General features: G+C 44.1%; 1 protein-coding gene across 1 annotated transcript in view; it reads left to right on the forward strand.

Moving 5' to 3' along the window:
• The first annotated feature begins 744 nt into the window (after positions 1-744).
• The window catches only part of LHFPL4 (LHFPL tetraspan subfamily member 4), a 32,506-nt gene continuing 20,622 nt past the window's right edge, over positions 745-12,628 (forward strand). The window contains exon 1 of the mRNA XM_069084008.1: positions 745-1,355. Within this exon, the coding sequence (XP_068940109.1) occupies positions 950-1,355 (406 nt within the window). The 5' untranslated portion in view covers positions 745-949. The remainder of the gene's footprint in view (positions 1,356-12,628) is intronic.

Raw genomic sequence — 12,628 nt, forward strand, 5'->3', positions numbered from 1 at the left:
AGAGCCAAGGCCGCACCCACAAGTCTAGCCCTCCCTACACTCCTCTGCCCCACCTGCACCGTGCAGGAGCGCGCCTCCGTCAGGGGCGCGCCTGGGGAGGGGGGTGGCGACGGGGACGCGCTTCGGCGCGGGAGCGCGCCCCCGGGGGAGAACCGGAGCAAAGATGGAGGCCGGGCCGAAGCTGCCGCCAACGCTGAAGCTGCAGCCGATGCCGCCGCCGTCGGGGCCCCGGAGCCGAGGTGCTTAGGGACCTCCCGCCCCTGGGCCTGGGTCCGGCGCACGCGGTCCCCCATCCCAGGCCGGCCCCCCTCTGGAGCTCCAGCCGCCGCCTGGAGACTCGGACAGGTTCGTCTCCCGGCCCGGCCCTGGCCCCGGCCCCGGCCCCGGCCCCGGCCCCGGCCCGGGGCCCCGCAGTCTCCTCCGCCCGGCCCGCCTCCTCGGGGCTCGTAGCTTGCTGCTGCGCTGCTCCCCTCCAGGCCTGGTCCCCCGGAGCCCCTGCTCTTGGGCCGCGCGGCCCCTCGCTCAGCTCGGCTCAGCTCGGCCCAGTGCCTGCCCGGCTCCCCACGCCTCCAGTCCCCTCGCTCTGGCCTCCCCCCAGCCCCCAGCTTCTCCCCATCCTTTTCCATTCCCCCCAGCTCCCTGCCCCCAGCATCTTCTCCCCCGGGAAGGCTTTTGGCCCGGGTCCCGGGCCCCGCCCACCTCCCAGCCCCAGCCCCTCTAGTCTTAGGGCCCCTGCCCCGCCTCCCCTGCCCTTCCGCCCCTCACTCCCACCCCTCAGCCCAGGGGTTCCAGGCTCTCAGGCCTTCATTTCCTTAGCTCCCTCCCCCTCTCCCCGCCCCACCCCCTCTCTCAGTTCCCAGGCTCTTAAACATCAGGTTCCTGGCTCCTGGTCCCATAGCCCAGTGCATCCCCGCTCTCACCCTCTATCCCAATTCCAAACCCTGCCACCATGCTGCCATCCCAGGAGGCCTCGAAGCTGTACCATGAGCATTATATGCGGAACTCGCGGGCCATTGGGGTGCTGTGGGCTATCTTCACCATCTGCTTCGCCATCATCAACGTGGTGGTCTTCATTCAGCCCTACTGGGTGGGCGACAGTGTGAGCACCCCTAAACCCGGCTACTTCGGCCTCTTCCACTACTGCGTGGGGAGCGGGCTGGCCGGCCGGGAGCTCACCTGCCGCGGCTCCTTCACCGACTTCAGCACCATCCCGTCTGGGGCCTTCAAGGCGGCTGCCTTCTTCGTGCTGCTGTCCATGGTGCTGATCCTGGGCTGCATCACCTGTTTCGCCCTCTTCTTCTTCTGCAACACAGCCACAGTCTACAAGATCTGTGCTTGGATGCAACTGCTTGCAGGTAGGAGGGTGGAGGTGGCCATGGGAGGAAACCTGGGGGACCCCAGGGCTCATGCACAGTGGACTTGAGGGTTGCTGCCTCCCAGACTCCCTCCAAGTCTGCTTGTGCTGGCTTTGGGGGTAAGTAGAGGTCTCTGGCTCTATAAGAGGGAAGAGACAAGGACTCACCAACACACGTTATCCAGGGTTGTCAGTATCACTTCTTAAAGTCCCCTCACCTCCTCTACCTGATCCAATCATTCAGGATCTGAGAGTGGGGTGTAGAGAATACTTTTTTAGGAAGTTCTCTTCTTTGGGCTCAGTCTTTGAGGTTGTATTAGAGTATGAATTAGAGTATAATGGGTAAGCATTATTTTATATGGCAATAGCTGTATTTGTGAGTTAAAGTTATGTTAGGGGATGACATGGGGGGAAATGAGTGTAGAGTGTATATGTATTTGTGTGTAGAGTATATGCTGAGAATGCATTTCACTGTGTGACTGTGGAGGCTGTCTGTGAGAGAAGTATATATTTGAAGGGTGTGAATGTGGAGGGTGTGGAGGGTTATGCAGTTAGGGAGATCTCTTAAGCATCAAACACATACTTAGGCCACTCAAGTTAGAATGTATCACTCATCAAAGTGGTTCTCTGGGTCTTGTCTTTTTCAAGGAGGGTACTGTTAGCACACAGAACCCTCTGAAATATCTTGCCAAAGCATTATCCTTAGCCAGAGAAGAGGCTGTTGGGAAAGAGGACTGATTGCTATGAATGTCTTCCAGAATCCATTAGAGTTACCCTTTTAGACTGGAAACAGAATTTGAAGACTCAGCTCCTCCCTGCATTTGTCTGAGTGCATGCATGGATGGAGGTGGGGGTGGAGTAGGATGATGGAATTGGGAGTTGGGGGAGGAGGCATAGGCACAAATGGAAATGGTTGGGGAAACCCCATCAGACTGGGGTAGATAGGATGAGAAAGTATGACTATAAGTGATGGGTAGTATTATTTAATAAAGAGATCAGAACTTGTCTAGCCAAATGAGGACTGTCCCCTTCAAAGCAATCACCTTAGGAGGCCACACACATGAGTCTGCCATTGCTCAACACACTGTGAGAAATTCCTTTTTGGAAGCTGCCTTCTGAGCCTATGACACATTTTAACAACATTTCAATGATGATAAATCTTGATCCGTTGAGGGTGGATTTCACTTTTGGAAGTAATACAAAGTTAGTTGAAATCAAAACTTGTAGATAATATTGTTGAATAAGTTGGAGAATCTTGGTGTGTGAGTGGTGTATGTATGTTTGTATATTTCGTGTGTGTCTCTGTATTGATAAAAATGAGAAAGTATCACAGCATGAAGTAGATTTTCTCATGTAATCTGACTTTTAAAATGATTATTAAAGAAGGATTACAACAAAGTTATAAGGAGTGGCAGTCTTGTTAGAGTAAGTACAAAGCTCTCCCTCCACTCCACCCAGTGATTGCTTTGGTGTAGATAACACTTCATAAATCCTAACCTGTTAAAAAGAGGAGTCATCACTCTACAGTTATCCCTCATATTACTTTATAGACACTCTTGTGCCTGCAAATAGGCCAGGGTAGGGATAGTCAGTGTCTCTTTTGTTTAGGTGTCTAAGTGGGAACCTTTGTGGTTCACAGAATGAGGATTCCAACTTCATCCTTTTTAGGTTTACATTTCATCCTCTTCCCACCCCAACTCTCCTGCCAACCCCTCAGTGACAATCTGGACAATATCTATAGATGGTTTCTAGGTTTAGTATTAAAGTCTTCAGCCATTCTTTGGGAAGTTTTCAATGTGTTAAAGATTTACTGCTGATTTCCTGGTCCTCAAATCCCCCATAATCCACGGAAATTTAATCTTGAGGATTTGGCATTTTTTTCTGGTTTGGTTGCTGTTGTCTGGGATCTCTGAGCAATCACAGATTTATAAAACATTATGACTAGAAGAGACCTGAGGGATCATCTGGTCCAACTCCCTAATCTTACAGATGAGAAAACTGAGGCCCTAAGAGGCACAATAAGCCTTGCCCCAAGGTCATACATATGGTTCTTGGCAAAGCTACAACTAAAACCAGATGTCCTGAGTTCCAGCCTTCATGCTCTTTGTGTTGTGAGAGCCAAGGAGGGAGCAGAAAGAGCTTAGTAGTTTGATCCATTTGCTTGAAGCTATCTGGGATTTCAGAGGCTGAGATTCTGTTTAACTGATATATTCTATCTCCTGGGACACCATTTCATCCAGACATTTCTCAAGTCTCCTAAGAAGAAAAGGATCCAGTAATTTCAGAAACCATAGCCAAGGATATAATGCTCATCCTTGCATTGGTAAAGGGTACTCTATAATTTCAAAAAGGGTGTTTATATCCATTTTCTCATTCTGTCCTCACCATAGCCCCTCAAAACCTACAGGTACATTATTATTGACTCCATTTGGTAGATGAGGAAACAGAGATCCAGAGAGCTTAAGTGCCTTGTCCAAGGTTGCATAGAAAAGTAGTGGCAGAACCAGAACTAGAACCTTGATCTCTTGACTGGCAGGGCAGTGAGCACCCATGTATTTAATACATGTTTATTGAATAAATATTTACATGTGTATAGAAGCTTATAATCTGGTGGGCTAGAGGGTGGTGAAATTTTTGGTCATGGAAACTCTTAAAGTCTATCTACTAAGATTTAGAAGGGCTATAATCTGGGTCAGTGGAGGGCTTTCACATTGGTGAAATCATAGGCCCCTGAAATGTTGAAGTATGGAAACTGTTTCTTAAGTTTTCAATACTTCCCATAGCCAAGTGCTATTAAATGGGTGACATTTATATTGGACTACACAGGTTTCAAAGTACTTTACATTCATTATTTCATTTGATCTTCATCATAATCCTGTGAGGTCAGAAGTATATATATATATATGTATGTATTAAAGTCACTACTATGTGCCAGGCACTATGGTTAAGTGCTGGGGATACAAAAGAGGTAAGTCCCTGCCCTCAAGGAGCTTACAATCTAATGGGGTTGCTGGTCTCTCAGCAACTTACAATCTACAACATGCAAACACATATATACAAAGCAAGTTATATACAGAATGGACAATAACAGAGAAGACACAGGGATAAGGGGTTGGGGAAGGATTCCTGTAGGTAGTAAGATTTTAGCTGGGATTTAAAGGAAGTCAAAGAGGTCAGTAGTCAGAGTAGAGGAGGGAGAGCATTCTAGACATGGGGGAAGTCAGAATGCTTAGAACCTGAGATGCAGTACCTAGTTCACACAACAGCCAGTAGGCCAGTATCACTGAATTGAAGAGTATATGTTAGGGAGTAAGGAGTGAGAAGACTAGAAAGGTAGGAAGGGGCTAGATTAGGAAGGGCTTTGGATGCCAAACTGAGCATTTTGTATTTGCACCTGGAGGCTATAGGGAGCCACTAGAGTTTATTGAGTAGGGGAGTGACATGATCAGACTTGTGTTTTGGGAAAATCACATTAGAGGCTGAATGGAGAATGGATTAGAGTGAAGAGAGAATCAAGGCAGGCAGACCCACCAGCAGCTATTGCAATAATCATGGCCTGAGGTAATGTGATTTGCTTATGTGTCAAGGTGGGAGCTAAACCTAGGTCTTTTTGAATCTATCTATTGTGCCATGCTGTATTAGACAAAATAAACTAAACAATTAAAGATGTGTTGTATTAACAATGTAGTCAAAAAGTGCCATAAGAGGCCAGAGGAAGGGGAGAACATTTCTGGCAGATTGGGGTGGAAGGCATAGGTGGAGAAAGAGGAGAATGGAGATCTTCATAAGATCTAGTCAGACTAAAGAGTATGATTGAACTGAGCCTTGAGGAATGTGTCAAGTTTTTATAGGGGTAGACACAGAATGGGAGAGTTCAAGAGAAAGAAAATGGTGTGGCATGGGCCCAGAAGGAAAAGCACAAAGCAAAGCTTGGGAGACAGTAAGTGGATCATTTTAACTAGAGCAGGGTTCGTGTAGGAGGAAGGAGAGAAGGAGAAGTCTGGAAAGGTAGGTCGGAGGAAATTTGTGGAAGGCTTTGGAAGCTAGGATGAGGACTTTGGTGTTTTTTTTCTGTAGGGTGTGTGTGTCTTTGTGTGTCTGTGTGTGTGTCTTTGTGTGTCTGTGTGTGACATTCAAGGCTCTCAAACATGGGAGTGATATTGTGCAATTAGCATGCAATAATTAATTTAGTTATAAAATATTTTTGCTGGGTTATAGATGCTGAGCTGCTTGTCCTAGAGAGGAGCACAGTGAGAAAGAGAAAAAACCTCATAAGGTCTCTCAGCAACTGTAGACAGTATCTGATGGACTTTGAAAGAACCCTTAGATGTTCTCAAAAATCAATCTCCTGCACCATTTTCTTCCCTGCGTTGGGCCTCAAAATAGGCAGGGTGGGCAGATATATATAGTCAAGTTGGCTATGGGCTTTGGTAAAGGAATGGCAAGGAGAGGCAACTGAGCCCCACAACCTGCTCATTATTTGAATCTGTGTGATATACCTGAGAAATGAAGGCAAGGTGAATATTAGACAGAAGATAGCTAAAAGCATCAAGGTCTTTCACTTGGACTGTTTTGCCATGTCAACTTTTGGAACAATTTACATGATCATAGAGAATGCTTGTGTGAGGGAAAGAAGGGATGAGAACTGTCCATAAAGTCTGAGAATAGCTCTGGGTCCCACTATTGGGGGAGAGGCCTAGCCCTACTGTGTGGCTAATAATGGGAATGATAATAACAGCAACAATAAGTGCTTGCTATGTGCCAGGCACTGTGCTGAGTACTTTAAAAATACTATGTCATCTGATCCTCACAACAACCTATTATCCTCATTTTACAATTGAGGAAACTGAGGTAGATGGGGTGAAATGACTTAATAAACACTTGTGTTTCCCTTTTAGGGTTGTAAAGCACACTATCTCATTTGGCCCTCACAACAATTTTGTGAGATATTTACTACAAGTGTAGTTATCCCCATTTTACAGATAAGGAAACCGAGGCACAGAGAGACTAAGTGTAAACAGAATCACACACAACTAGTACCAGAGGGTGGATTTAAGCCCGGTTCTCTTTTGATTTCAAGTTCATCACTCTTTCCACTATATCACACCAAGCTGACAAACAATGACTGAGGGAGGGTTAGAATTGGGGAGAGGAGGAATAAGAGGCTTAGGCAGCTATGCTAAGCAAGACATGAGATCAATCACTGTGTATCTGGGGATCTGCTTTTCTTTATCTCTGGCTCTGAATTGCATACTGCCTATTGAAAGAAAATAAATATAAATTAAATGTAAACACAAATATAATCATGAGTTAATTTATGCTTTACTATTTTAATAAAGAATTTTATTTGTAAAAGAAAAAAATGAAAAAGAACTAAGGTTCATATAGTCCATACATCTTCTCCGTTACCACTAAAGCTCTGGCCTTGGTTCCCTGGTAACACTGTCTCCTCCCAACTCACACACCTTTCAGGTGGTCCATTCTCTTTTTGTCCTAAGGCTGCCCTTGATGTTCATTTTTCATGTGATATCATCTGGATAAGCACACTGAGGGGGTGACTGTGAGATTTGTTCTGTTCCTTGCTCCCCCTGGTCCCTGCCTGAGAGGGAGAGGAAAGGAAGGGAAAGGGAAAAAGAGGAGAGGAAGGAAGGGAGGGAGGAGGGCAAGAGGAGAAGTTGAGAATTACACAGACTGAACTAGAATTAGGAAAAAGGGTAAGGGAAGGAATATAAAACAGCGTAGTCAAGCTATCGGGCTACTACGTGCCTGCTGCACCTAACTTCTGGAAATGATGGCACAACATTCTGGAATTTTGGGAAACTAAATTAGAATTCTAGAACTCTAGAGTTCCAGTTAATAAAGAAAGCAAGCATTTGAATTATTCTCCCCTGGGTCTCTTGGGCAAATGCCTCAGTCTGACTAATAACATCATCTTAGGAAGGTCAAAAACCTCTTTTGGTCTCAGTTTCCTCATCTGTTAAACGGGGCAGTTAGATATTAGTGGTAGGCAAACTATGGCCAAATTCCTGACTCCAATTCCTGCTGCTGCCACTGCTGCCTATTTTTGTATAGCCTGGCAAGTTAAGAATGGTTTTTACATTTTAAAATATAATAAAACTTTATTTTAAAATGCAAAAACCACTCAGCTCCTGGAGACTAACAAAAACAGGCCAGGCAGCATGAACTCTAGGGTTCTTTTCATTTCAGACATTCTATAATTCTGTGATTTGAATGGATTGGGATAGGATTAAGCTAAGGCTACTGTCTCAGAGCATCTCAGCTGGACTAGTGTGCTAGGGGCCAAGGGAAGTCTCTGGAATTAAAATGATGGGAAGGGGAAAAACATTATTATGTATTACCAGGCACTATACTAGCTAAGTACTGTACAAATTTCATTTGATCCTCACCAAAATCCCATGTGGTAGGCATTATTATCCCCATTTTTCAGTTGGAGAAACTGATGAAGAGAGAAGTTAAGTGACTTGCCCACAGTTAAACAGCTATTAAGTGTCTGAAGTCACATTTGAACGCAGGTCCATCCTGACTCTGATTCCAGTGCACTGTCCTGTGTACCACCTAACTTCCTAGGACTGTTTGTGTGCAGGGACTGAAGCAGACACACTGTATTCTTCAAATCTCCAATCACTGTCAACCTTATCTGGGTGACCTCAGGCCTGTCCAGGACAGCTTGAAAGAGTGAGGAGTGGGTTGGTATTGAAAGAATAAGAGATACCTCCTCTTTGTTTTCATGTTTCTGTAAGTAGGGGAAGGAGAGAAGGGAGGCAGAAAAGTGTTGATTTATGATATGTATATGAACTTCAGGTCTTCTATCTATCTTATTTACTTATTCATCTATTTATGGCACCAACTGGTAGGGCCATCATTAACTTCCTCACTGACTTCTGAGTTGGTGAAAGATCCTAGAAATTTAGTTATCTGGGGTTTATAATTTGTTGTTCTTTAGGAATGGCTCAACCCTGGCCCTTCAGGAGATCTTGCTTTGAGTCCCAGATTTGACACTTACTGCTTGTGTTACCATGGACAAAACATTTTCCCTTTATGAGTTTTTTCATTTGTCAAATGAGAAAATAATACTTGCCTTACTCACCACACAGCATTGTTGTGGGGAAAGTACTGCTCTGCTACATCCTACCTTTAGGATCTTGGACAAGGCACGTCATCTTTTTAGATCTCAGTTTCCTCATCTGCAAAATGGATTGGATAGCCTTGAAAGCCTACTCTACCTCTAAATCAGATTCTCCAGGTACTAAAATGTGTTATTATGAGTAATAGTAATAGTATGGTAGATACTTCCCCTTGGTGACCTCATCAGCTCCCATGGGTTTAATTATCATTTCAATGTAGATGATTCTCAGATCTATACATACAGCCCCTGTTTTTCTCCTAAGCTCTAGTCCCATAACACCAACTGCCTATTGAACATTTCAAACTGAATGTTTTACTGACATTTCAAATTCATTATGTTCAAAACTGAACATATCTTTCCCCCCAAACCCACTCCTTTTCTAAACTTCCCAATCTCTGTCAGTCTTTGCACAAGCCATCCTCCACATCAAGAATACACTCCTTGTTCACCTCTCCCTTGTGGAATCCTTAGCTTCCTTCAAAGCTCAGCTGAAAATCCGCTTTCCATTCAACACCTTTCCTGATCTATCTTCAGTGGCTGGTGACCTGTCTCCCTAAACTACCATGTGTTTATATTTATCCTATGTATGCTTATATTTGTATATGTTGCCTCTCCTGATAAAATATCAGTTCCTTAAGAGCAGGAGCTATTTAATTTTGTCTTTGTATCTTCCAGTTGCCTGACACAATGACTGACACATAGTAGGTGCTTCACAAATGTTTGCTGGTTGGCTAATTTATCAAGTCTATAGGGCTCAGGTGGGCCGTGAGTTGTGCACAGTGGTAGACATTCACCTACTTCATCTATCCCGATAGCAATTCCCCATTTTCACTTGGAGTTGCTCTGAGACATGTAAGTGACCCCTGATGTTTTCCTTCATTCTGTGGTGGAGACCAGTATACACCTACCAGAAGGAGATTATGAGAGGTGAGCAATCCATGGAAGTTGGAAAACTCAAGTTTGTAGATTACACAGATTTTATAGACATAACCTTCTGAGGTTAGGTTTGTTTAGGCTTTACAGAAATCCTGAGCTTAGGCAGTCCCTCAGGAGGTCATGACATAGACTTTCTAGACGAATCTTTGCTCTCTGTCATAAACATGGAACCTCCCATCTGCCTAGCTCAACCATCCTCATAGTTTAGAATAAGAGTTTAGTTGTTTTTTTTTTTTTTGGAGGGGGGAAGGAAGGGCAATTGGGGTTAAGTGACTCGCCCAAGGTCACATGGCTAGTAAGTGTTAAGTGTCTGAGGCTGGATATGAACTCAGGTCTTCCTCACTCCAGGGCTGGTGTTCTATTCACTGCGACACCTAGCTGCCCCCACAATAAGAGTTTTCGCTTGGTCTTCATCAATTATGAAATGAGATGCATAGAAAGGATTAGAAGGCGAGTCATCTACAGTATAATAATCATATTTTACATCTGTCTAGTGTTTTGGACTTTGCCAGGGCATTGTCCCACTCGTTCTAGATACCATTTGATTCACACTCTGAGAATGGTCTGGGGCTTAGTTTCCTTTTTCCTTAAAATGGAGATGGATCAGGCTAGGTAATATCTAAGATCCTTTCTAACTCTAAATTAAATGATCCTAGAAAGATTCTTTAATCATATTGTTTTCATTTGACAGATGAAGAAATAAAGGTCCAGTGACTCATTCAGGTATATCCAGGTGCTGTAACAAGGTCACAAAATAGTAGTTTGTGCAAGATTAGAATCCATGTCTCTAGGGTTCTAATCCAGGATTCTTCTTGTCACTAGAGTCTGAAAAAAACAAAATCCAAAGGAAAAGCTCAAGCATCTTTGAATAGCAACCAGCTAGGTTAAACCAGCACTGGTCGTGGCGAGGAGTCTAGTTAAGCAGGAGCAATGAACAAGTGGTTCCTATGAGTTCTAGGTGGGGAAACACTGCCCAGAATCTGGGAATTTTTTTTCTTTTTGGAGTTGGGGGGGGGAAGGCAGTTGGGGTTAAGTGATTTGCCCAAGGTCACATGGCTAGTAAGTGTTGAATCTGGGAATTCTTCAGATGGAGGAAGGTCTAGAGAGGTGACTTGAGTCAGAATTCTAGCAAGGGTGACAAAGGAGTTCACAAGAACCAAACTGTTGAAGAGTTTTTTAACCCTTGTTCTAAGAATCAGGTTGTTTGCTCCACGCCCTGGTTTTGTTCTCCCTGATTAATAGGGGCAGGCAAGGTCAGATTTAATTACACCAGGGGCAGCTGGGGAATGGAGAGGGCATTGGGGAGGAGCATGACTTGATGGGAAGGAGTAGGAAGGGTGGGAGATGGGAGATGGGATGGGAGAAGACTGAGTGAAGGCTGTAGAGGGCCAGGCTTGTTTGGAGCTTGAGGAGCAGGTAGGTTTGGCCAGAGTAGAGACTGGAATTGGAGTTTGGTAGAATGATAAGTGCTCCTGGGTAGTGAGTGAGTGTGAGGGAAAGTTGGTGCAGCATCCTTGGAGCCTAGGCTACAGAGTTGAGATTTGACAGGAAAGGAGGAGGATTGTACAAGTTCCAGAGGAATCATGTAAACAAAAGGTGCTTAAAGAATATTGACTCTGACTGTAGTATGTGGGATGAACTGGAGGTGGGGGAGGCCAGAGGAAGGGAGGTCAGCTCAGAGCCTGATGAAGTAGTGCAGCCATATGTTGCTTCAGGCTTTGGTCAGGGCACAAAAAACTGGCCAGATATTTGGACTGTGGCCATTTTAGATCTTTAAGGCAATGTTTCCCATAATCCCTAACACTCAGTAATTCTGTATGTAGCTATACTGTTCTCATTTTGTTTTGTTTGGCCTTGTTTGATTTCAGATTTGTTTTGGGATTTCATTCATTCAATGAATATTATTGAGCATTTATACGTACCTGTGCCTCGCACTGTGGTAAGTGCTATTGGGTGTGCTGTTCATTCTCCCCCTGCCCCCTCCCCCCGCCAAGAATCTTAAGAATTGGAAAGGACCAGACATCATCCAGTCCAACTTCTATCTGGCCAAGATTCCCCTCTACAACATTCACAATAAGTGACCATCCAACCTTTTCTCACAGACCTCTGGTGAGGAAGAGAGCCTGTTCAACTTTTTGGACAGCTCCCCTTGCTAGGACGTTGTTGTTTTTTTTTCTTCTCTCCTGACATCAAGCCTAAATCTGACCTTTTGTCATTTACAGCCAGTGCTCTGGTTCCTCCCTTTGGGGTTAAACTGTACAAATCCAATCTTTCTTCCACATGACAGCTCTTCAGATATAGCTGTCCCCCCACCCCCATTCCCAGCCAAGTCTTCTCTTCTCTAGGTGAAACATTCCCCACTTTCTTTAATTGATCCTCATATGGTATTATCACTAGGTCATCCTATTCTGGGCACTCTCCAGCTTATTCAATGTCCATTTAAAAATGTAATACTCAGAACTCAACATAATAAACTATATGCAATATGACCAATTTTGGTACAGTGAGCCCATCACATCCCTAGTCTTGGATGTTATACTTTTCTTAATGTAGTCTAAGATTTTTTTTTTGGGGGGGGGGGGCTGGGGCTGTTATATCACACCATTGATTCATAATGGGCCTACTGTCTTCTAAAACCTCTAGATCTTTTTCAGATGAAGTGCTATGTAGCCATACTTCTCCTATCTTGATTTTTTTTTTAACCCAAGTGTAAGACTTCACAAGAATCCTTATTAAATCTTATTAGATTTGACCCAACATGCTAGCCTGTCAATATTTTTTTCAGATCCTGGTTATCATACAGCATGTTATCTATCTCTCTTAGCTTTATGTCATATTAAAATTTCATAGGCAAACCACTTATTCCTTTATCCAAGTTATTTTGTAACATGATTAAGTACAGATGCTGGGGCATTCAACTAGATTACTCTTTGGGTCTGATCATTCAACTACTTAGAAATAGACCTATTTGTACTTTTTTCTAGCTCATATCCTATCCACAAGAATAATAGGAGAGATTTTTTCAAATGTTCCACTAAAATCTAAATTAATTATATTTACACAACTCCTCTACTCTATCAGATTATAGTAATTCTTTCCAAAAAAGAAATGAAGTTAATATGACCTGTTCTTGATGAAGTTATGCTGTTTCTTTGAGATTGCTGTTTCCTGATCTAGAGGTTTACTAACCA

This window comes from Petaurus breviceps, unplaced genomic scaffold (assembly GCF_028583685.1).
Source record: "Petaurus breviceps papuanus isolate PSGF00001 unplaced genomic scaffold, PetGlider_PUasm1.0 174, whole genome shotgun sequence".
Taxonomy (NCBI): domain Eukaryota; kingdom Metazoa; phylum Chordata; class Mammalia; order Diprotodontia; family Petauridae; genus Petaurus; species Petaurus breviceps.